The 22,367-nt window shown below is 43.2% G+C and overlaps 1 protein-coding gene across 6 annotated transcripts in view; it reads right to left on the bottom strand.

Moving 5' to 3' along the window:
- Positions 1–4,919: 4,919 nt before the first annotated feature.
- The window catches only part of TTLL6 (tubulin tyrosine ligase like 6), a 157,863-nt gene continuing 140,415 nt past the window's right edge, over positions 4,920–22,367 (bottom strand). For 4 of the 6 annotated variants that reach the window (XM_033919652.1, XM_033919653.1, XM_033919650.1 and 1 more), the window contains exons 15-16: positions 6,113–6,449; positions 4,920–5,398 (exon numbers count right to left, since the gene is read on the bottom strand). In XM_033919652.1, the coding sequence (XP_033775543.1) occupies positions 5,145–5,398; positions 6,113–6,449 (591 nt within the window). In that variant the 3' untranslated portion in view covers positions 4,920–5,144. Of the gene's footprint in view, positions 5,399–6,112; positions 6,450–22,367 lie in introns of those variants that run through there. The other 2 variants (XM_033919654.1, XR_004536897.1) reach the window with 2 other exon arrangements.

Here is a 22,367-nt window from a genome sequence, read left to right as displayed (position 1 = left end):
ATCGGAGCTCCTGCGACCTGCCACATCTGAAAAGCCTGGGACTTTTCTGATGCTGAGGCCAAGGAACCAACCGACACGAAAAGGGAATCCCCAGCCGCTACGGCGGCAAGGGAATCCTTTTCTCTCTGACTGTCAGCGGCTGTGGAAACCTCCACGTGGGTGTCGGGGGAGCCCTGGCTTCTCTGCAATCCAAATCCGACTCGCGAGGTACCTTCGGCGGGTGCCCTGGCCACCGGCAGCCGCTGCCTACAAGGCTCCCCCACCACTCTAGCCTGCACAATGCTTACACAGGCCGGCCGTGAGTATCTCGCATATGGCGCACAATGAGCACTTTTTCCTTTTAAAAGTGCTCATTGTGCCGGAAAAGCGCCCTAGCTGCAAGAAAAGTGCCAGTTAGTTGAGACAAACGCAGAAAAAGGTAGTTATAAAGGGAATTTAGCCCTTTAGATCGGCACACCTCAGGATTTTGGTTTTTTTGTTTTCTATTGAGAACAGACTCCACGGTTCTCAAAGCTGGAGGGCTAACCAACCAGGGGGCCAGGCCGCTTGCTGAGGTCCCTAGAAAAATATGGGGAGGTGGAGGAAGGTGGGGGAAGGGACCCAGCACAAGACCCGCCGGGTTTAACACCCCCGAGGTCAGATGGATCCCCAAACAGGACCCGTCCAAGCTCTATCCGGCACGAAAAGGGGAACCAGGAGTCCAAACATAAAAATCCAACAGTGCTAGGAGGGGAGCCGAAATTAGCCTACCACCCTACTACCGGAGACTGAGGAAGACTGGATTAGTACAGGGAATGCTATAATGATATACAAGTTTGATCTCAGTCTCCACCTGCTGGTAGCAGTAAGGCATATAACCCATCCGTAAGGAACTATACCGGTCTATCAAGCGATAAAAAAACTTCAATTTTTCATCTGTAGTCTTCTAATATATTTCCTTTTAGAGATGCAGTTTGGGTGCCTTTCTAGTTTCTTGATTTGGACACAGCTTCTACATTTGTCTTGGGCAGGAAATTTTCTTCTGTTTCTTTCTGTGTCCACTTCTATCAGTACTGGACCTTATTGGGGTTAGACTAGTATCTTGAGCCTTCATTGACAATTAGCCACTTGCATCTAAGCTAACTCCATGGCTGAAGAACATGGACTACATGTTCCTTCCTGAAGTTGGCACAAGTGCCCTTTCAGCCAGCCAGTAGGTGTTGCTATTACACAATGGTTTTTATTTCCACCCTTTGCAGGCCCATCGAGCAGAAATCAAGTTTGGAAATACAGTAGTCTCTTCTGCTTTATTAGGCCAAATTGACTTAGGGCTCCTTTTACAAAGCCACAGTAGCAATTTTCCCCATGGCAAATGCACCGAAGCCCATTCAATTTCTATGGGCTTCATTGCATTTACTATAGAACAGGGGTAGGGAACTCCGGTCCTCGAGAGCCGTATTTCAGTCGGGTTTTCAGGATTTCCCCAATGAATATGCATGAGATCTATGTGCATGCACTGCTTTTAATGCATATTCATTGGGGAAATCCTGAAAACCTGACTGGAATACGGCTCTTGAGGACCTGAATTCCCTACCCCTGCTATAGAAGAATTGTAAAATTTTTATACAGTTCCCCATTTTAAAGCTAAATATTCTTGAGTTGGCTTTTGTTTTTGCAGATATTAAAGTTTACTACATTGTGGTCACTGTAATCAAAATCCTCAAATTGGAGTAATATTTAAAAATTTAGTAGATAGGTTTTTTTTAATTATTTGATTTGCAAGTAAAAGTTATGATCAAGAAGGTCTTTCTGATATTTAAAAAACTGAAACGTATTAAATATTTTTTTGAACAGGACAAATTTAGAATTCTAGTGCAATCTTTCATAGATTGATTATTGTAACTCGCTATATGACAGAAGCCAAGTTGGTATCCGGAAGAGACTGCTAGTTTATAGAATAAGAGAGCTAGCTTTTATTTTTTCTGTCTAAATAAAATAGTGTTATACCATTATGTGTTAACTCCACTGGCTTTTGGTAGAGGCAAGAACCATTTTTAAGTTATGTACTTTCAATTTCCTTATTCATAGTGAGGTACCAGAGTATATGGGTACTTTGATATTACTGTCAGATTCCAATAGGCTAAGAACAGCTAGAAGATATCTGATTCTTAACTATTGCAGCCAAAAAAAAAGTGGTATACAAATCAGTTTTAACTTCAATGTTTCAAAATCAAGCAGCCAAGTGTTGGAACTCATTACCTAATAAGCTTAGAGCGTTAGATCATTGTGGCCTCTTCTGTAAATCCTTGAAACTGTTTAAATTCAAAGAATATGTTTTATCTAGGTTATGAAGATTAATGAACGTATTGTTAGCGGATCCTGGGTGAGCTCTATTAGGGACATTGATGGTATATAAGAATTGTAATGTCATGTAATGTAAACAGGTTTAATATGCTGCTCATGGCTAATTCAATAACGTTTCATATCTCACGACTTCCACAGCTGATTGCTCTGAAAATTAGTAGTTTCTATGTTCCATAAATGACATCTGTGTGTCAGTTTCCCAGGGCAAATGTACAGCTGTGTGGGTGCACTCCAGTTTTGAATAAACTCCTTCTCTGTGTCCAAGGAAGGATAATTTGTGTTGACTTTAATATCCTCAGTGATTTCAAGAAGTTGTTTTCTCTGCCCGGGATATAGGAGGTCTATTATTCTTATGGTACATTGTTTTTTTTGCAGTTTCTCTCATGTCCTCTTACACTTCAAGATCTCTGATATCCATATGCACAGCCCTAACACTAAGTGTTTTATTTTGTAACAGAGCTCCTATTTTTGGTGGAGCACCAAGTAGGGGGGGGAGGGGCAGTCCGCCCTGGATGCAGACCATCTGTGGGTGCTCCTGGGGTTGGCATCATGGTCCGGGAACTTCATTGCTCTACTGGTGTCGAGCCTTCCTCTCTGCTGGGTCCTACCTTCGCAGAAATGGGAGGAAGGGCTGCCGCCAGTAGAGCAGCAAGTTAAGGCTACTGACAATGAGAGAATGCTCCACTTTTTGTAGCTTGCCGGGGCCTTCCCTCTTCCGTGCCACTGATGACATGGGAAAGAGTAGCCCTGGTGGATCTGGCCGCAAAAAAATCTCATATTGGGGGGGGGGGGGGTCAGTTGGGTACAGAACTGCTGCACAGGGAGATGGGAGCAGGGCTTGCATTAAGATCCCATGGCTCAGGGGAGGGGGGCTCCTGTAGGTCGGCTCCTTTCTTTCGGCGTCGGCCTGCCATTGCCCTGTCTTCTCTTTACCTGCTGATAAAATGATTGAACAGCTGCCCGCTGACTCCTCCGTGCTTTCTTTCTGCCGTGGTTCAAGCCGAAGAGGAAAAAGGAAGTTGCGTCATTGAGGACGGAGTGTGGCAGAGGGAATGCATGGATGAGGCCACGGGCAGCACTTTGGTCAGTTTGTTAGTGGAATGAGGAAGACAGGGCGACGTTGGACCAATGCCGAAAGAAGGAGAAAGGCCAGCCGAGGAAGCCCTCTGGACCGGCTAGCTTTTTATTTATTTATTTTTTTAATAGAACGGGGGAGGGGTTTAAAAAAGTTCCAGACTTGGGGTGGGGGAGGTGACATGAAGGGGAAGAACCTGTGGGGCCTAGAAACAGGAGATTTAAAAAGATGGTGGGCAAAGGTCTGGAGAAAAGGAAAGAAGGAGAGAAGTTGGATGCAGGGTGGTGTGGAGGGAGGAAGAAAGAGCCACTTGAAGGGAGAGCAGTTGGGAAGAGAAAGGGAGAGATGGTGGACCAGGGAGGGAGAAAGATAGGAGGGCAGTTGGGAACAGAAAGGGAGAGAAGTTGGGCCTTGCGATGGGAGGGAGAAATGTTAGGCCTGGGGGAGGGAGAGAGAGAGAGCGAGAGAAGCAACATCTTTTTTATTCAGCATTAAGGGGTAGGGAAGAAGAACAGAAAAGAGAGGGAGCAATGTTGAACCATGAGGGGAGGTGAGAGAGAGAAGAAGAAGAGATGAACCTATGGGAGGGAACGAAGAAAGATAAGAAGATGTTTGGGGATGAGGAGAAAGGGACACATAGATATAGGCTGACAGGTATGGGGATTCTGGAAATGATGAGGGAGTGGGCATACCACATCTATTTGAAATGAAGGCCAGCATTTTGCTGACCTACATTTCAGGCGTTTTTCGCAGCCCTATAGAGGCACCCAAGGCCACTTCCGGATGAAACCACATCTAGCCTTGGGCAAACTTAAGTGTCCCAATGTGTCTTCCTGCATCACAACAGATGCCTACAGTGTAGGTGGCTGACCTTGGGGTTTGGTTTTTGTTTAGAAAATGTGCCTCCTGATTGGCTGGTTAGACAGCAGTAGGACACCTACTGCTGGTTACAATCAGGACCCCGTTTATAGAATCTGCTCCCTACAGTATAAATCTTGTCTGTTTTTTTTTTGTTTATGAGAAGGTCTATAATACGTTACCCGCGCAAATAATACTGAACTACTGACTAAGTGGAAAGATATTCTAGAATTTGGAGTGATGATAGAAGCTAGAAGAGTAAGGGGAAGGGTCTGGTTTCATGAATAACCTCAGGGGATAAATGCATACAAAAGTTAACAGCTTGAGCAAGCATGAAACCTGTTCAGAGGATCCCTGTGGGCAAAGGAGTGTGTGTGTGTGGGGGGGGGGGGGATGGAGTAGAAAGAGAGAATGGGCAGATGAACATGCAGTTACGATCACTAACTGCTATCAGTTCCTTTGTTTAATTAATAGGATTTCACAATATATGATGCAACAGAAGAAATATTAGCTTCAGACTGTAAAAAATACAATAGGTGCACTGGCAGGCCTACTTATTGTTAAAATTATTTTCCTACACTCTGAGAGATACAGGAATGAAATTGCTGGTTGGTCTACTTAAGAAGAGAGTAGAAGATGAATGTAAGCCTCACTTGGATTTGACCATTTTAATCGCTGCTATGTCAAATAAAATTATTCATATATGCAAGCAGTAAAATACATTTTCTGTTACCAAAACAAAGTAGTACAGAAAAAAATTACAGTATATTTCAGTCTTTCAGTACTCTCCAGGTCAGTACCACAGGAGCAGCTCCAGCCCCTTTCTGTCTTCTCATAGAGGATCCAAAAGGACAAAAAAAAAGTAAAACTACCTGCTGAGGTTCAAATTGAGCACATCCAGAGTATTGAGGCGGTTCAAGTGATCCAGGCGCTTAGAAATGGGGGCAGAGACTGAGGTAATCCTCAGCTCCCGGACTGGAGGCATGACCTGGCTCCCAGTGACAGCTGGTAAGACGCAGCTAGTTGTAGTGAGACCTGGAGCTTTACCAACATGGGGAAAGATGTTCAGAGAGCCAGAAAAGACACCATTCACCTGAGACAGGGTCTTGCTTCCAGAGCCTTCTGCAAGAAAGGAATGTTTTAGAGAGAGAAAACAACATCGGTCAGAGGTCACACTCACTTCAGTTAGGAAAATGTGGAAGAAAGTTAAGGCACCTAGTTTTTATACCATTCCGGCAAACGGATACTGGCACTTAAATAAAAATTTGGTAAGTTCAAACCAATCGGATGAGGCAAGGTTGACAGTGTCGCTTTGGAATGTTCATGGCTTGTGCAATAAGATATGACGTCATTGACAGAATTAATGATCAAGCCCAGGAAGAAAGAGCTCAGGAGGGAAGCATCAATGTATCCACTGAGACATGAAAGCAACCAATTATACATAGGAGGCTATAAAGAGACGGCACCTAATATACAATTTCAATAATATCTGCTCATCCATTCTAAATAATTTGTACTTATGGAATTTTGTCTTGGTTTTTTTCCTTATTCATGAGACTCAGGCTGTTTGCTTTTGGTGTTCTCTGTACTTTCCCTTTTCAATTTTCTCATTCTCTCTCCTCCACTGATTTATATCAGGACTTTTTATTTTTTTTATTTCCTCTTTACTCATAATGATCTAAAAATAAACCTTCAAATGTTGTTATGGGTTTTTTTTTTTTTGCTACGGAAAGCTAAAATAATTTATGACTGTGTTTCTTCTTGAGATAAACATCTAGCATTTATAATAAAAAATATTTTCTCAATACAATTATGTATAAAAAAGGCCATACTCACTGACAAGTGGCTTAGATTTGGCATTGGGAAATGGCTGGTGGATTCCCATCTTCTGCTTCCTGGCATCATTTATTCCTGCTGCTGGTGTTCCTGTATAGAGGCCTCCAGACCAGCTTAAGCATTTTTTTTGTGGGAAACACTGAAGCACACATTGTGTTGAGGGTATCACCCTTCCACTGAAGTCCAAGAATCCAGATATGCAGCCCTGGGCTTCCAGTGTAAGAGACCTGGCATGGATTCTCAGATCAGAAGGTTGCCCTGCCAAGAAGGACATGGGAACAAGGGGCCTTAAACCTTCATTTTCTTGGCACACAAACAAGTCTTGCACAAGTTGAGGCTGCAACAAGAAAGACCAAGTGGAATATTACTCTAACAGAGTACATTGGAATAAATTAGGAGTATGAACATTTTTCTTTATGCTGTACTTTTTTCAATTTCACTGAAATATTCTCCACATGGAACCTTGTTGCCTCTCAAAGCTCCTGCGCCACTCTTAACTGAAATATTTCTGGGAGGCTATACCACTACAACCTGAAGCACAAGAGTGTGGAATGAGGTAACCTGTACAAGGGGACCATGGTTAAAACACAAACATTTATGAGTACACGGTCAGATGTTATGGACAATAGCCTCATGAATTTGGGTGGCTCTGTTGACTACTACAAAATTGGTGGTAAGACATGGAGAGGGGCTCAGGTGTTAGATTGCAGATTAGCCTCGTTTGAATCACAGAGCAAGATGGCAGATCTGGAATAGACTATTAGTGGAGGTGGTAGAGCCCAGCACTCTTACAGAATTTGGACATGCTTGGGTTAGATAACGAAGAGCAGTAAGAGGGACATGGTTTTAGATCATAAGAATAGCCTCACTGGGTCAGACCAATGGTCCATCTAGCCCAGTAGCCAGTCTTCACAGTCGCAAGTACTTGGCAAAAATCTAAATAGCAGCAACATTCCATGTAGGATTCTGGTGTTGATTTAAGTAAGGAATTTATCAAAAAAGCCGTCGGATCAAGGACTATTGGATGTATCAGAGTTATTGGAAAAATCAGATAAAGAGGTTGTAGAACCGAGCACTTTGATAATAACAGTAGCTCTCTCTATTGATAAAGTATGGTTGTTAAAACTGTTCTTTAAAAATAGACAGAAAGAATTTATGGGATGTAAAGTCCAGGTATTTCCTGATTTATCACGAGAGACGCAAAGGCGTCGTCGTGAATTTCTTTTGTTGAAGCCAGGTGTTATATCTTTGGGTGCTACTTTTTATTTGCGACACCCTTGTAAATGTATAGTCCATCACCGATCAGTTAAATATGTTTTCTTTGAGCCTAATCAGTTGACTTCTTTTTTAGCGCTCTCCCGAATGGAGGTAGAAAAATCATAAGCTCTATGACTATAGGTTAATCCCAGCAATCAGCCTTCCAGCTAACTTTATGAAAGAGTGTACATTAAGTTCAATTCTTTAATTTTGGTTTTATTTTATAAGAAATCTTGGATCCAATTTAGAGGACTTGAGCATTTTAGTTAATATATGATTTAATGTTATTGGAATGTTTCTTGCTTTAATTAGAATTGCTAATTTGCTTTCTGTACAAGGTATTCTTGATTATTTGATTTGAAAATCAATAAATATATTTGAACATAAGTAAGGAATTTATATGCTCATTTTCCTAAAATGTTACAGAACCAGAAAGGGAAAAAAATGTATTGGCTAGACAATATGAGCCAGTTGTTCTATATATGCCATCTATAATGATAATTATGGAGGACAAAAGTTGAATAAGAAGATGTCACGGAAAGTTATGGAGATGTTATTAAAAGACTTATGAATATAAAATGGGCAAGTTGAGTGCTATGGGCCAAAATCTAATTTCTTCCAGCTGTTTTCACTGCTGGATTACCAACTTAGTTTCCAATTTAGATGCAGATGTTGAAATGATCTTCTCTGTTCCATTGCTTTAGAGGCATATCAGATGAATACAATCTAAGGCAAACAGGGGCTCTGCAAGTCGGTGCCTGAGCTTTAAGATATTCCACAGAAAATCAAAAACTTGTCTAAAATGTTCTGTGGCATTTAGCATCTGTCCTAAATTTAGCACTTTTGAAGGACAATAATCAAAGCCCTTTCCTTGACTAAGACAGCAAAGTTACTTACTGGTAGCAGGAGTTCTGCAGCAACAGCAGTAGATGAATCCTTACAGGTAGTGATGCCAACTAATTAAGGCCAGGATGGAGCATGTCAACAATGCACTTACCGGAAAATTCTATATAGTCTGCCTAAAGTTAGGTGCCTATCTCCAAAAACGCAACTCTATAAAAAGTAGATGACTAGTCCAAAGCGCCTACCTAAAAGTGGGCGTGGTTAGGGAGCAGATCATGGACGTGTTTTCATTAGGCTCCTCTGTTTGAGTTAGCGTCTAACTTGAGTTCAGGTATTTAGGCGAAGAAAAGCAAGTCATAAATATGGTGCACCTAAAGTTAAGATGCCTAGTGATGCCTAAGTTCAATTCTATACAGTGCGCCTAAGTTTTATAGAATTGCACTTGGTGCTATATTAGCACCGATTTTTTAGGCGACCTATATAGAATTGGGCCCTTAGAGTTTAGAGCTATCTAATGCATATACTGACCTGGAAATTCTCACCTGTAAAATATCTAAAGAGGATTGCAAAGACAACTTGATTGTCACAATATTTTACATTCCCCCAACAAATGGCATCTAGCAAAAGAGGAATTCTACAAATTCCTCCTTGCAAATTCGGTAGCTGGTGCCTCCAACTTTATAGCCAGGGATGTTAATTTACACCTCGAATAGGCAGACAATTCCAACGTAACTGACCTACTTTCCTTCCTTACATCATTGGGTTTTTCCAAACCATCCCCGACTTAGATCTGATTACATTCCTTTCTAATGCCCCAATGACCCCCAGTATAAGTCTCAAAAGTGAAAGCCGGTCCAATACTCCCTGGTTGGACCATCTCTTATGCAATTTTGAATTATGCTGGATTAAAAGACAACTTAAAACGAAACCAAGGAACAACTTCAAAGAGAAAGCTATTTGCACAAGAGGACAACTGAACCCAGTAGAATTTTGGACTCACTATAGCTTAATTTCCAACTCAGCTTTTGATCCAAACTTCATTTTAGGATGGAAAAACTTTAGTGATCAGGTCTTAAATGACATAGCCCCTCTGATAAAACATAAAAGAAGACAACCTTTATCAGTTAGCTGGCATGATACTGACTTAACGGTCTTAAAGCAAGAATTATGCAAATTGAAAAGAATATGGTGCAAATCAGGGAAAGATGAGGATAGACTTACTTGGCGACTAAAGGTTAAAGAATACAAAATAATGATCAAAGAAAAGCGTTACAAACATTACTCTCAAAAAATTAATTCTCCTACTTTTAACAGTCACAAACTTTTCAGAATAGTCAATTCGCTGCCGTGGCAGCAAAAAGGGTGAACAGAATGCTAGGAATGATTACGAAGGGGATCACAAACAGATCGGAGAATGTTATCATGCCGCTGTACTGGGCAATGGTGCGCCCTCACCTGGAGCACTGCGTCTAGCACTGGTCACCATACATGAAGGAGGACACGGTACTACTCGAAAGGGTCCAGAGAAGAGCAACTAAAATGGTTAAGGGGCTGGAGGAGTTGCCGTACAGTGAGAGATTGGAGAAACTGGGCATCTTCTCCCTTGAAAAGAGGAGACTGAGAGGGGACATGATCGAAACTTTCAAAATACTTAGCAGATAAAGACAGATTGTTCTTCCTCTCCAAGGTAGGGAGAATGAGAGGGCACTCTCTAAAGTTGAAAGGGGATAGATTCCGTACAAACGTAAGGAAGTTCTTCTTCACCCAGAGAGTGGTAGAAAACTGGAACGCTCTTCCGGAGGCTGTTATAGGGGAAACAGCCTCCAGGAATTCAAGTCAAAGTTGGACAAGTTCCTGCTAAACTGGAACGTACGCAGGTGAGGCTGGACTCATTTACAGCATTGGTCTTTGACCTGGGGGCCACCACGTGAGCTGACTGCTGGGCACGATGAACCACTGGTCTGACCTAGCAGTGGCAATTCTTATGTTCTTATGTTTGTTTGATATTGATTTCCACAAACGCTCCAATACAGACTCCCCCACCCCCTGCAGCAATCTTAGCCGACTTTTTTGCTATAAAAACCTACAAATTGAGATTGTCTCTTGCAGGTTCAAGCATAGATTTACCTATCATGCTTACTGCCTTAGACAAAGAAGGTACAGCTGTTGACATGATCTGGAATCACTTTGAAAACCCAAACTGGAGTCACTTCCTCAAGCTTTACTCAAAATATGTAAAATCCAATTGCCTATTGGACAACTGCCCACCGACTATTATGAAAACAGCTCCTATCTCCTTCAGGCTGAACTTTTTAACTGGGTTTCTTCGTGCATGTGTACCAGTAAATTCCCGGAGGAACTTGGTCTTATTCTCCTGACTCTTATTATCAAAAACCCAAAGAAGTTTGTTTCCTTGACGGCCAACTACACACCCATTGCCAACATACCATTCTTTCTTAAACTAATGGAAGGTCTGGTTAACATTAACCTCACGAAATATTTAGAGAAGTTCAGTATTCTACATGATTCTCAATCTGGCTTCCGTACAAATTGCACTGAAACAGTTTTAGCCTCTATGACTGACAATCTTTTCCATTTGTTTTCCCGGGGAAAAAGTGCACTGATACTGAAGTTCAACTTAAGCAGTGCCTTCAACCTTGTTAATCATGACATCCTGCTTAGGTGCCTTAATTTCATCAGCATTTCCAGACAGGTACTAAATTGGTTCACGGGTTTACTAAAACAACGTATTTACCAGGTCTACAGTGAAGGAACCTACTCTCAAGCTTGGTCCAATCCCTGCGGAGTGCCACAGGGCTCCCAACTATCCCCCTCACTTTTCAATATCTACATGGCATCATTGGGAAATATGTTATGCAATTTAAAACTGAAATTGTACATATACGCGGACGACATAACAATTATTATTCCCATAACCTCATTGACCCAAGAGACAGAACAATTCATCTCATCTGTCCTTACCAAGATAGAACATTGGACTAAGCATTCTAAATTAAAACTGAATCCTGAAAAAACCAAGATTTTCTTGGCAAGTCCACTGCTATTCAATATATTTATAAATGATCTAGAAATAGGGACGACACCAAACTATTTAGTGGTGCTTGGACTAAAGAGGACTGAGAAGAATTACAAAGGGACCTGAACAAACTAGAGGAGTGGGCGACAAAAATGTAAAGTATGGCATGTAGGAAGCAAAAACCCGAGGTGCAGCTATACGAAGGGAGGGATGTTATTGAGTGAGAGTACTCAAGAAAGGGTAATTGTGGACAAAACAATGAAGCCGACGGCACAGTGCACAGCGGCCGCTAAGAGAGCGAATAGAATGCTAGGTATAATCAAGAAGGGTATTACAACCAAAATGAAAGAAGTTATCCTGCCGTTTTATCGGGCGATGGTGCATCCGCATCTGGAGTACTGCATCCAATATTGGTCGCCGTACCTTAAGAAGGATATGGCGATACTCGAGAGGGTTCAGAGGAGAGCGACACGTTTGATAAAGGGTATGCAAAACCTTTCATACACTGAGACTGGAGAAACTGGGGCTCTTCTCCCTGGAGAAGAGGAGAATTAGAAGTGATATGATAGAGACTTACAAGATCATGAAGGACATAGAGAAAGTAGAGAGAGACAGATTCTTCCAACTTTTGAAAACTACAAGAACGAGAGGGCATTTGGAAATGTTGAAAGGGGACAGATTCAAAACCAATGCTAGGAAGTTCTTCTTCACACAATGAGTGGTGGACACCTGGAATGCGCTTCCAGAGAGCATGATAGGACAGAGTACGGTATTAGGGTTCAAGAAGTGATTGGACAATTTTCTGAAGGAAAAGGGGATAGAAGGGTATAGATAGAGGACTACTGCACAGGTCCTGGATCTGTTGGGCCACCGCACAAGCAGACTGCTGGGCACGATGGACCTCTAGTCTGACCCAGCAGAGGCACTTCTTAAGTTCTTAATACCAAGATCGTGAACACCTCCTTGAGACTAAATGGGTCAGACTACCCAATTAATCCTACAACCAAAATCCTTGGCGTCACCCTGGACCGAAGCCTGACTTTTGAAGGTTACATTAATGCTCAAGTCAAAAAATGCTTTCTCACTTTATGGAAACTTCGTACCATTAAACATTACTTCGATTTCTTCTCCTTTCGACTGCTGGTTCAATCTCTGATCTTAAGTACCTTAGACTACTGCAATATTATATAATTGGGATCTCTCAAGAAAACCATCAAACGACTGAGAATCGTCCAAAATGCTGCAGTCCATCTCATTTATGGCCTCAAGAAATCAGACCATGTAAGCCCGTATTACAAAAAACTACACTGGCTGCCTGTGGAAGCAAGGGCCATTTTTAAGTTTGCTTGCCTTTGCTTCAAAACCATGACAGGTTCATCCCCAACCTATCTGTCTCACCAATTCGAATTCACAGGCACAATTAATACACGCAGTGCCTACCTGTTCACTTTTCCATCCCTAAAGGGCTGTACCTACAAGAGATACCTCAATAGAACATTATCATTCAGGGCAGGCAAATGGAACAAATGTTTAACCAACTTCATCTCAAACGCACTTTCGTACCAAATGTTTAGGAAGTCAATCAAAACTTATATCTTTGACAAATTTTTCTGACCCCACTTCAACCTTGATGTACTTCCAAAACACTTCCAGATAAACTGACTAAGCTTAACATGCCAATGTAATTTCAAAAGTTCTCTGTAACGTTGCTGTCTGTATACAGTCTCTTCCCCTGTAAACCGCTTTTAACTGTTTGTGGTATGGCGGTATATAAAAATAAAGTTATTATTATTATTTCCCAAGGTGGCACTCTCAGGTGGGTCCATCTCAGGCCCTGATGTTCTAAACTTACCGTTACAGTCCTGTGGGTCATTGTAGTGCCAGTAAATTTTACAATTTGAAAAAGATGAGCAATGCTGCAAAAACTTTGCATGCAAATGACCTCTGTGGAGGTCCACGGAATTTCCATCCGATCAGTTGTTGGAGAAAGCAACTGACAAATGTGCACAATAGCCCATGGAAAGAGGCATAAATGTGCGCATGCGCCAGGAAATGCTACATCGTAACCATGCATGAATAGTAGGCGTGCCTTATTGTAGCACATCACTGCTTCTGCAGGACATACATGCTTCCCCCTTATTTTTTTAACTTCCACTCTCATGCATTCAACAGCTCCAGACCTGCGTGCATATCCTTTTAATGGACGCACATGAGTCGTGCTTTTAACACACACATAGACGACACCCCCTCCCATCAAGTTCGATAAATGTATCTTCATCTCTCATGCAATTGGCAGCCCAGACATGTGGGTTTACACTTTTGACACACATGCATGAGACACACCCTTAACACATGTGCCAGAGATGCGCTTTTAACGCATCGATCCACTGTAACATGCCAGCCTACCTTTCTTCTCTTATTCGTTCTTATTTTTCACCAAGAGTCTTATGTTCTTGGAATGATCAGTGTCTTCAGTGTGTAGTGAGGATGAGAGGCGCCCAGGGTGGTGGCGCCTCTCCCCTGCCCTCTTCTCTGCCCCCAGGCTGCAATGTGTGCCCCTTCCCTTCCCCCATACCTCTAACGTTCATGGCATGAGCAGCAAACCCAACCTGCTTCTCATGCCAGTGTCAGTTCTTCCTCAGATGTCATTTCCTTGGTGCGGGTCCAGGAAGTTACATCAGAGGAAGAGCCGATGCTAGCACGAGCTGAAGGTTGGAGTTACTGTTCGCGCTGTGACTCTTAAAGAGGTACGGGGAAGGAAAGCTGCACGTGGTAGTGGAGGGCAGTGAAGGAGCAGGGGGCAGAGAGGAGAATGGGTGCTAGTGCCCCCCCTAAGATGGTGCCCAGGGCAGACAGCACCACCCCACCCCCCCTTACTACGCCACTGAATATCTTCATATTCCTTCTGGTCACACAGTTCATTGTGATCTAACTAGAGAGATTTTTTTCTGCATCTCATCATCCCTTTGGAATTGCCTTCCAAATACAGTGTACCTCAAATCAACTTATTTGAAATTTAGAACACTTCTGAAGACACTCCTTTTTGAGAAAGCTTTTTCTATTCAGTTAAATTACTCTGGAATCGTGAGGGTTTGCTAGAGAGGCAGCAATCACTCTTGGTCTATAAGCCAAGAATGACTGGCATTTCTTTTGTGCATTTCTAGATAAATCAGGAAAAATACGAATATTTTAACCCATAAACTGCTGATTAATATTACAGAAATACAAATGCAAAACATTACTGCGATTCAGCTCCAAAGCAAATGTTACAATTAGAGTCAGTCTCAGGGTAACTATTTCAAGAGATGATTCCAGAAAGTCAGTTATGTTTACCATCAGATCTAGTCTCCCCGAGGTCCCAGCACCTCCAGTTTCTTTCCCAGAAACATAATGAGCTCTCACATTCAGTGGAAGTGCTTCATCCGGTATCTTAAGGACCTCCTTCAAATATAATCTCACCAAGTCCACTGCTGATATCAAAGGGGACTTGGGAAAATTTAAAATTTTCAAATTAATCCTTCTTAACTGATTCTCCAAATAGTCAATCTCTCGTTGGGTTAAGGTTTTATCTTTCACCAAAGCTACTCCCAGATTCGGTACCTCCTCCACATTCTGCTCCAAAGTTGTTACTTTCTCCAATTAAGAACATAAGCAGTGCCTCTGCTAGGTCAGACCAGAGGTCCATCACGCCCAGCAGTCCACTCATGCGACGGCCCATCAGGTCCAGGACCTGTATAGTAATCCTCTATCTATACCCTTCTATCCCCTTTTTCTTCAGGAAATTATCTAATCCCTTCTTGAACCCCAAAACCATACTCTGTCCTATCACACCCTCTGGAAGCGCATTCCAGATGCCCACCACCCTTTGGTTCTGAATCTGTCCCCTCTTAATTTTTCCGAATGCCCTCTCGTTCTTATAGTTTTCGAACGTTTGAAGAATCTGTCCCTCTCCACTTTCACCATGACCTTCATGATCTTGTAAGTCTCTATCATGTCCCCTCTAAGTCTCCGCTTCTCCAGGGAAAAGAGCCCCAGTTTCTCTAATCTTTCAGCATATGAAAGGTTTTCCATACCTTTTATCAATCGTGTTGCTCTTTTCTGAACCCTCTCGAGTGCCTTCCCACCAAATGTAGGTTGTGTGTCTCTTGTGAGGTACCTCAGTTCAGATAGCTAGCTAAGAAGCCAACCAGGGGAGGTGGGTGGGTTGTGAGAACATGTGCCTGCTGTCCCTGGATAACAACTGTTATGGTAAGTAACTGTGCTTTATCCCAGGACAAGCAGGCAGCATATTCTAAACATGTGGGTGACCTCCAAGCTAACCAGAATGGGATGGTGGGAGTGTTGGCAATTTAGGAGAATAAATGTTGTAAAACTGCCTGGCCAAAATGGCCATCCCATCTGGAGAAAGTATCCAGGCAATAATGGGAGATGAATGTATGAACCGAGGACCAAACGGCAGCCTTGCAGATTTCCTCAATAGGAGTTGATCTGAGGAAAGCTACAGACGCCGCCATAGCTCTAACTTTATGGCCCGTGACTCAACCCTGCAGAGGGAGACCAGCCTGAGCATAGCAGAAAGAGATGTGTCGAGGACCAAGATGGCTGCGGTACAGACGCTCTGAGAGGGACGGATCTGACCGCTCCATTCAATTTACTTTTTTCCTGCTCAGTCGGCTTTGTGGCCCGACTTACCTTTAGAGATGCCGAAAAGAAGGGGAAGGAGTGCGGCTGGCGCCTCATGGCGCTCTGATGTGCCCTCCATCGGCAGAATCGACAAAATGCTGCGGCGGTTGCAGGGGGCAGTTTCACCTGCGTCGGGAATTAGGCCGCTGAGAGCACCTGATCAAGGCGAGATCGGGGTTGTCTCTCCTGGGCTCGAGACCTCCTTAAGCCCCGACACGAGAGCTCCATCTCAGTGACCCCGGTCTACTAGTTCTTCAGGGGTAGAGGAAACCCCGGAGATGGGGGAGGTACTTTCCCCTGAGGCAGCAAGAATATCGTTGAAGACTGGGGAAGCAGTGCTTCCTGACCAGGGAGTAACTGCAGAAGAAACCAGGGTAAGACAAGCAACTGGAGGCGAAGAATTCCAGCCAGAACAAAACCAGGAAAGCTTTTTTTCTTTGGACGTGAGCACTTTTACACCCAGCAAAATTTTCCAGTATGGGAGAAACCAGCACAAGTGACTTTAGACTCACTATGGAATTTGATTGCAAACCTTGCCAAAACTATCATGTCCCAACTTCCAATACATAGAGAGAAAATTGATCCAACATTCTAGAGCAGTGGTTCCCACCCCTATCCTGGAGGACCACCAGGCCAATCGGGTTTTCAGGCTAACCCTAATGAATGTGCATGAGAGAGATTTGCATATAACGCAAGTGACCGGCATGCAAATCTGCTCCATGCATATTCATTAGGGCTAGCCTGAAAACCCAATTGGCCTGGTGGTCCTCCAGGACAGGGTTGGAAACTACTAAGAACATAAGAACATAAGAAGTTGCCTCCACCGGGATCAGACCAGAGGTCCATCGCACCCAGCGGTCCGCACCCGCGGCGGCCCATCAGGTCCATGACCTGTCAAGTGTTCCCTGCCCTAAAAAACCTATCCTTATTTCTATCTGTATCCCTCAATCCCCTTTTCCTTCAGGAATTTATCCAAACCTTCTTTGAATCCCTGTAGTGTCTTCTGCCCCACCACAACCTCCGGGAGTGCGTTCCATGTGTCCACCACTCTCTGGGTGAAGAAGAACTTCCTGGCATTGGTTCTAAACCTATCCCCTTTCAGTTTCTCCGAGTGCCCCCTTGTACTTGTTGTTCCCCACAGTCTGAAGAATCTGTCCCTGTCTACCTTATCTATGCCTTTCAGGATCTTGAAAGTTTGTATCATGTCTCCTCTAAGTCTCCTCTTTTCCAGGGAGAACAGCTCCAGCTGTTCTAGCCTGTCGGCATACGAAAGGTTTTCCATATCTCTTACCATTTTCGTCGCTCTTTTCTGGACCCCCTCAAGCAATGCTATGTCCTTCTTGAGGTACGGCGACCAATACTTGACACAGTACTCCAGATGCGGGCGCACCATTGCACGGTACAGTGGCATGATGACTTCCTTTGTCCTGGTCGTGATACCCTTCTTGATGATACCCAGCATTCTGTTTGCTTTCTTTGAGGCTGTCGCGCATTGTGCTGATGCTTTCATTGTTGTATCCACCAGCACACCCAGGTCTCTTTCAAGGGTACTTACATCTAGCAATGTTCCCCCCATTGTATAGCTGAACATCGGGTTCTTTTTCCCAACATGCATGACCTTGCATTTCTCTATATTAAAACGCATCTGCCACTTTTTGGCTCACTCTTCCAGCTTCGTTAGGTCCCTTTGCAGGTTTTCACAGTCTTCCGTGGTTCTAACCCTGCTGCAGAGTTTGGTGTCATCTGCAAATTTGATAACCTCACATTTCGTCCCTGTCTCCAGATCGTCTATAAATATATTGAACAGGAGCGGTCCCAACACCGACCCCTGCGGAACTCCGCTCGTGACCCGTTGCCAGTCTGAGTATTTGCCCTTCACTCCAACCCTCTGTTTTCTGCCTGCCAACCAGTGTTTAATCCATCGGTATACATCCCCCTCCACTCCGTGGTTCCACAGCTTCTTAAGCAGTCGTTCGTGGGGTACCTTGTCGAAAGCTTTTTGGAAGTCGAGGTAAACCTTCCCTTGCAGAAGCCATGTTGGCTCTCCCTCAGCTGCCCATTTTTTTCCATGTGCTCGCAGATACTGTCCTTAATAAGTGCTTCCATCATCTTACCCGGAACCGAAGTCAAGCTCACCTGCCTGTAGTTTCCCGGGTCTCCTCTTGATCCTTTCTTAAAGATAGGCGTGACATTTGCTATTTTCCAGTCCTCCGGGATCTCCCCAGTTTTCAATGATAGATTACATATTTGCTGGAGTGTTTCCGCTATTTCCTTTCTCAGTTCTTTTAGTACCCTTGGGTGGATTCCATCCGGGCCCGGTGATTTGTCGCTTTTTAATCTATCTATCTGTCGTAGGACGTCCTCATGGCTTACTTCTATTCGCTCCAGCTTTTCATCTAGATCCCCACTTATAATCTCCTCAGGTTCTGGTACATTGGATGTGTCCTCGCTCGTGAAGACCGAGGAGAAAAACTTGTTTAACCTGTCTGCTACCTCTTTTTCCTCTCTTACCACTCCCTTTCTGGTTCCATCATCCAACGGTCCCACTTCCTCCCTTGCCGGTTGCCTCCCCTTCACGTACCTAAAGAACGGTTTGAAGTTTCTCGCCTCCCCAGCCAGCTTCTCTTCGTATTCTCTTTTTGCTTCCCTAACCACTCGGTGGCACTCTTTCTGGTGTTTTTTGTGTTCCTTCCGGTTTTCCTCAGTTTGGTCCTTTTTCCATTTTCTGAATGATGATTTCTTGTCACTTATCGCCTTCTTCACTTACTTTGTTATCCACACCTTGTTTTTTGTTTGATTCTGTTTGCGCCCTTTCCTAAACCTGGGGATGTACATGTTTTGTGCTTTTTGCACCGTGTTCTTGAGTAGGGACCAGGCTTTCTCTACGGTCTCCATCTTCCGTGAGCTGTTTCTGAGTTTATGTCTCACCATTTTCCTCATAGCTTCGTAGTTCCCTTTTCTGAAGTTGAGTGCCTTCGCTGTGGTTCTCTTCACTTTTGATGTTCCCATTTCTAGTTTGTACTGGATCATGTTGTGATCACTGTTTCCTAGTGGCCCTACTACTACCACCTCCTTTGCGGGTCCCCCTAGACCGTTGAGGATTAGGTCAAGAGTGGTATCTCCTCGTGTCGGTTCCTGGACCAGCTGCTCCAAGAAGCAATCCCTCACAGCCTCCAGGAACTTTGTTTCCCTCGCGCTGCTGGAGTGTCCAATGCTCCAGTCTATCCCAGGGTGGTTGAAGTCTCCCATAACCGTTGCCCTTCCGCTTTTGCATTCCTGCCTCAATTCTGCTTCTAGGTCATTGTCACTTGTTTCTGGCTGTCCAGGTGGGCGATAATAAAGTCCCAATTTTGTGTCGGCTCCCTTTCTTCCTGGTAACTTAACCCATAGCGATTCCAAACTGTTCTAGAGAGTTGAAAGATTTATCCGCTGATTTGACTGTTTCAAAGGCTTCGATTCAAAAACTTGACCAAGATATTCTTATGACTAAACAAGTACAAGAGTCCCTAATTAAGGATAATATAAATCTTAGAAAGAAATTGGAAACACTTGAAAATAATTCTCGGAATAATAATTTGAGACTTATCAACTTCCCTAGATTAACTACAGTTACTCCTAAGGAAATGCTTAGGAGATACCTGATAGAAATATTGCAAGTTTCAGAAGAAACTTTACCACCATTTGTTCAAGTGTATTATTTGCCAAATAAAAATGGGGCTCAATTGCAGTCTAAAATATCGAACCAGGCACCATTGAATGTGTCTGAAATTTTAGAAACATCAGATAGAGAGACAGAGAATGGCCACTAGGATGGTCTCAGGACTTAAAGATCTCCCATATGAAGAACATCTGAGCAGACTGCACTTATATTCTCTCGAAGAGCACAGAGAAAGGGGGAACAAGATAGAAACATTCAAATATATCACGGGCCGCATTGAAGTGGAGGAAGAAATCTTTTTTCTAAAGGGTCCCACGGTGACAAGAGGGCATCCGCTAAAACTTAAGGGGGGAATATTTCATGGTAACATGAGGAAATACTTTTTCACCGAAAGGTTGATTGGTTGATGGAATGGTCTTCCACGCCAGGTGGTCGAAGCCAGTAGCGTGCTCGACTTCAAGAGACGATGGGACTAACTAGTGGGGTTGCTACAGTCTTAAGCTTAAAAGATGGATTCTCAAGGGAGGGAGGGTCCTTGAGTGGGCAGACTTGGTGGGCTGCCGGCCCTTTTCTGCCATCATACTCTATGTTTCCACAATGATTCTGACTGTAGCTCTCGCAATAGATAAAATATGGTTATTGAGACTTTTCTTTAAAAACAGACAGAAAGAGTTTCTTGGTTGTAAAATACAAATGTTTTCTGACCTTTCTAGAGAAACTCAAAAGCGACGTAGAGAATTTCTATTATTGAAACCTGGAGTCACTTTACTGGGAGCGACGTTTTACTTGAGACATCCTTGCAAGTGTATTATTTGCTACCGTTCAGTTAAATATGTCTTTATTTGAACCTCAACAGTTAACTGCCTTTCTGGCTATGTCTCGACTGGATAAAGAGAAACCAACAGCTCTATAATTCATATAAACTGCCCTAACCTCAGTTCTGTTTGTAACGTATCTTCTTATATTATTTTTCTTTTGCAATCTTGGACCTATATTTTGAGGACTTAAGTTGGGTTAGTTGAAAGAATTTTCTTTATTTATTCTGTTTAAATAGGTCTGATTATGATTTATATTGGATATAGGTCATATCTTACTAACTTACTTTCTGTACAAGTGATTACTTGGTATGTATTTGAAAATCTATAAATTTAAAAAAAAAAAAAAAAAAAGATGCAAGCGGCCATCCAGTTGGAGATGGTTCGCTTGGAAACAGGATGCCCCAACTTATTTGGATCGAAGGAGAGAAAAAGTTGAGGAGCAGTTCTATGGGGTTGAGTGCATTGCAAGTAGACAGCCAAAGCACGTTTACAGTCCAGAGTATGAAGAGCTGTTTCCCCAGGATGAGAATGAGGCTTTGGAAGAACAATTGATTGATTGAGATGAAATTCTGAAACCACTTTAGGTAAGAATTTAGAATGAGTACGGAGGACCACCTTGTTATGATGGAAAACTGTGAAAGGTGGATCTGCCACTAGAGCTTGTAGCTCACTGACTCACCTAGCAGAGATGAGAGCAATGAGAAACACCACTTTCCAAGTGAGATATTTAAGATGAGCCGAATCTATTGGTTCAAAAGGAGGCTTCATCAATTGAGCAAGACAACATTGAGATCCCGTGGTGCGAGAAGGCAAAACTTGAAGACGGCAGAGCTGAGAAATAGGTGCTTCTTGGCTCCGCGAAAAAACGAGAATTGAGGTACCTCAAAGGAGACGCATGACCTACGTTCGGCGAGAAGGCACTCGGGCATGTGCGGTGCAGCACTCACAAACTTTTTGAAAGTTCTTCAAGCAAGTCTGCTTACGAGGCTGTCCGCTATGAGGCTCCGTGGATGATGTCACCCACATGTTGATAATATGCTGCCTGCTTGTCCTGGGATAAAAACTATTATGCCCAAGAAATAGAAAATGAAACCCTTGACAATAAGAAATTATTTTGTCTTGTACCGTACCTTAAAGCACCACCAGAACAGGGCACTTATGAACATAAGTCTCAACCGATAGCCTATAACCTCGCAGACTTCTTCCACAATAAGATCAGAATAGTACAAAAAGAAGTTTAAAAAATATTCCTCACACCAGAACCTATACACACTACTCCCAAAGACTCCAGTGACTCTTGCACAGCGGACCTGATATGGAATACCCTAACTCCACTAACATGTGAAACAGTGAGTCTTCTAAAGCAGTGATTCCCAACCCTGTCCTGGAGGAACACCAGGCCAATCGGGTTTTCAGGCTAGCCCTAATGAATATGCATGAGAGAGATTTGCATATGATGGAAGTGATAGGCATGCAAATTTGCTTCATGCATATTCATTAGGGCTAGCCTGAAAACCCAATTGGCCTGGTGTTCCTCCAGGACAGGGTTGGGAACCACTGTTCTAAAGAAGCTATCCATCCCCAGTAGCTCTCTCAACAACTACTCTTCGTACCTATTAGCTACTGTACCTGAAACAATCATATCCTGAATCACCAAATTCCTAAACAACCTTCTAAATCAAGGCCAACTCCCGGCCAAAAAGGGCAAAATTGTTCTTGCAATCATACCAAAATTGCAAAATTCTGACCTATCCTTCGCTTCGAGCTACAGACCCATAGCAGGCATTCCCATACTTATCAAGCTCCTAGAAATTCATGTATGTAAGCAACTCACATCCTACATACTTCTCAGTTTGGATTCCAATCACAGCACAGCATTGAACTCCTTCTGCTAACCCTTACCACAAAGATCAAACAGATACTAAGTTCTCCTTCAATTTGACATTTCAGCAGCCTTCA

This window comes from Geotrypetes seraphini, chromosome 14 (assembly GCF_902459505.1).
Source record: "Geotrypetes seraphini chromosome 14, aGeoSer1.1, whole genome shotgun sequence".
In the NCBI taxonomy this organism is placed as follows: Eukaryota; Metazoa; Chordata; class Amphibia; order Gymnophiona; family Dermophiidae; genus Geotrypetes; species Geotrypetes seraphini.
The sequence above is the reverse complement of the archived record's forward strand: the minus strand, read 5'-3'. Positions and strand labels throughout refer to the sequence as shown.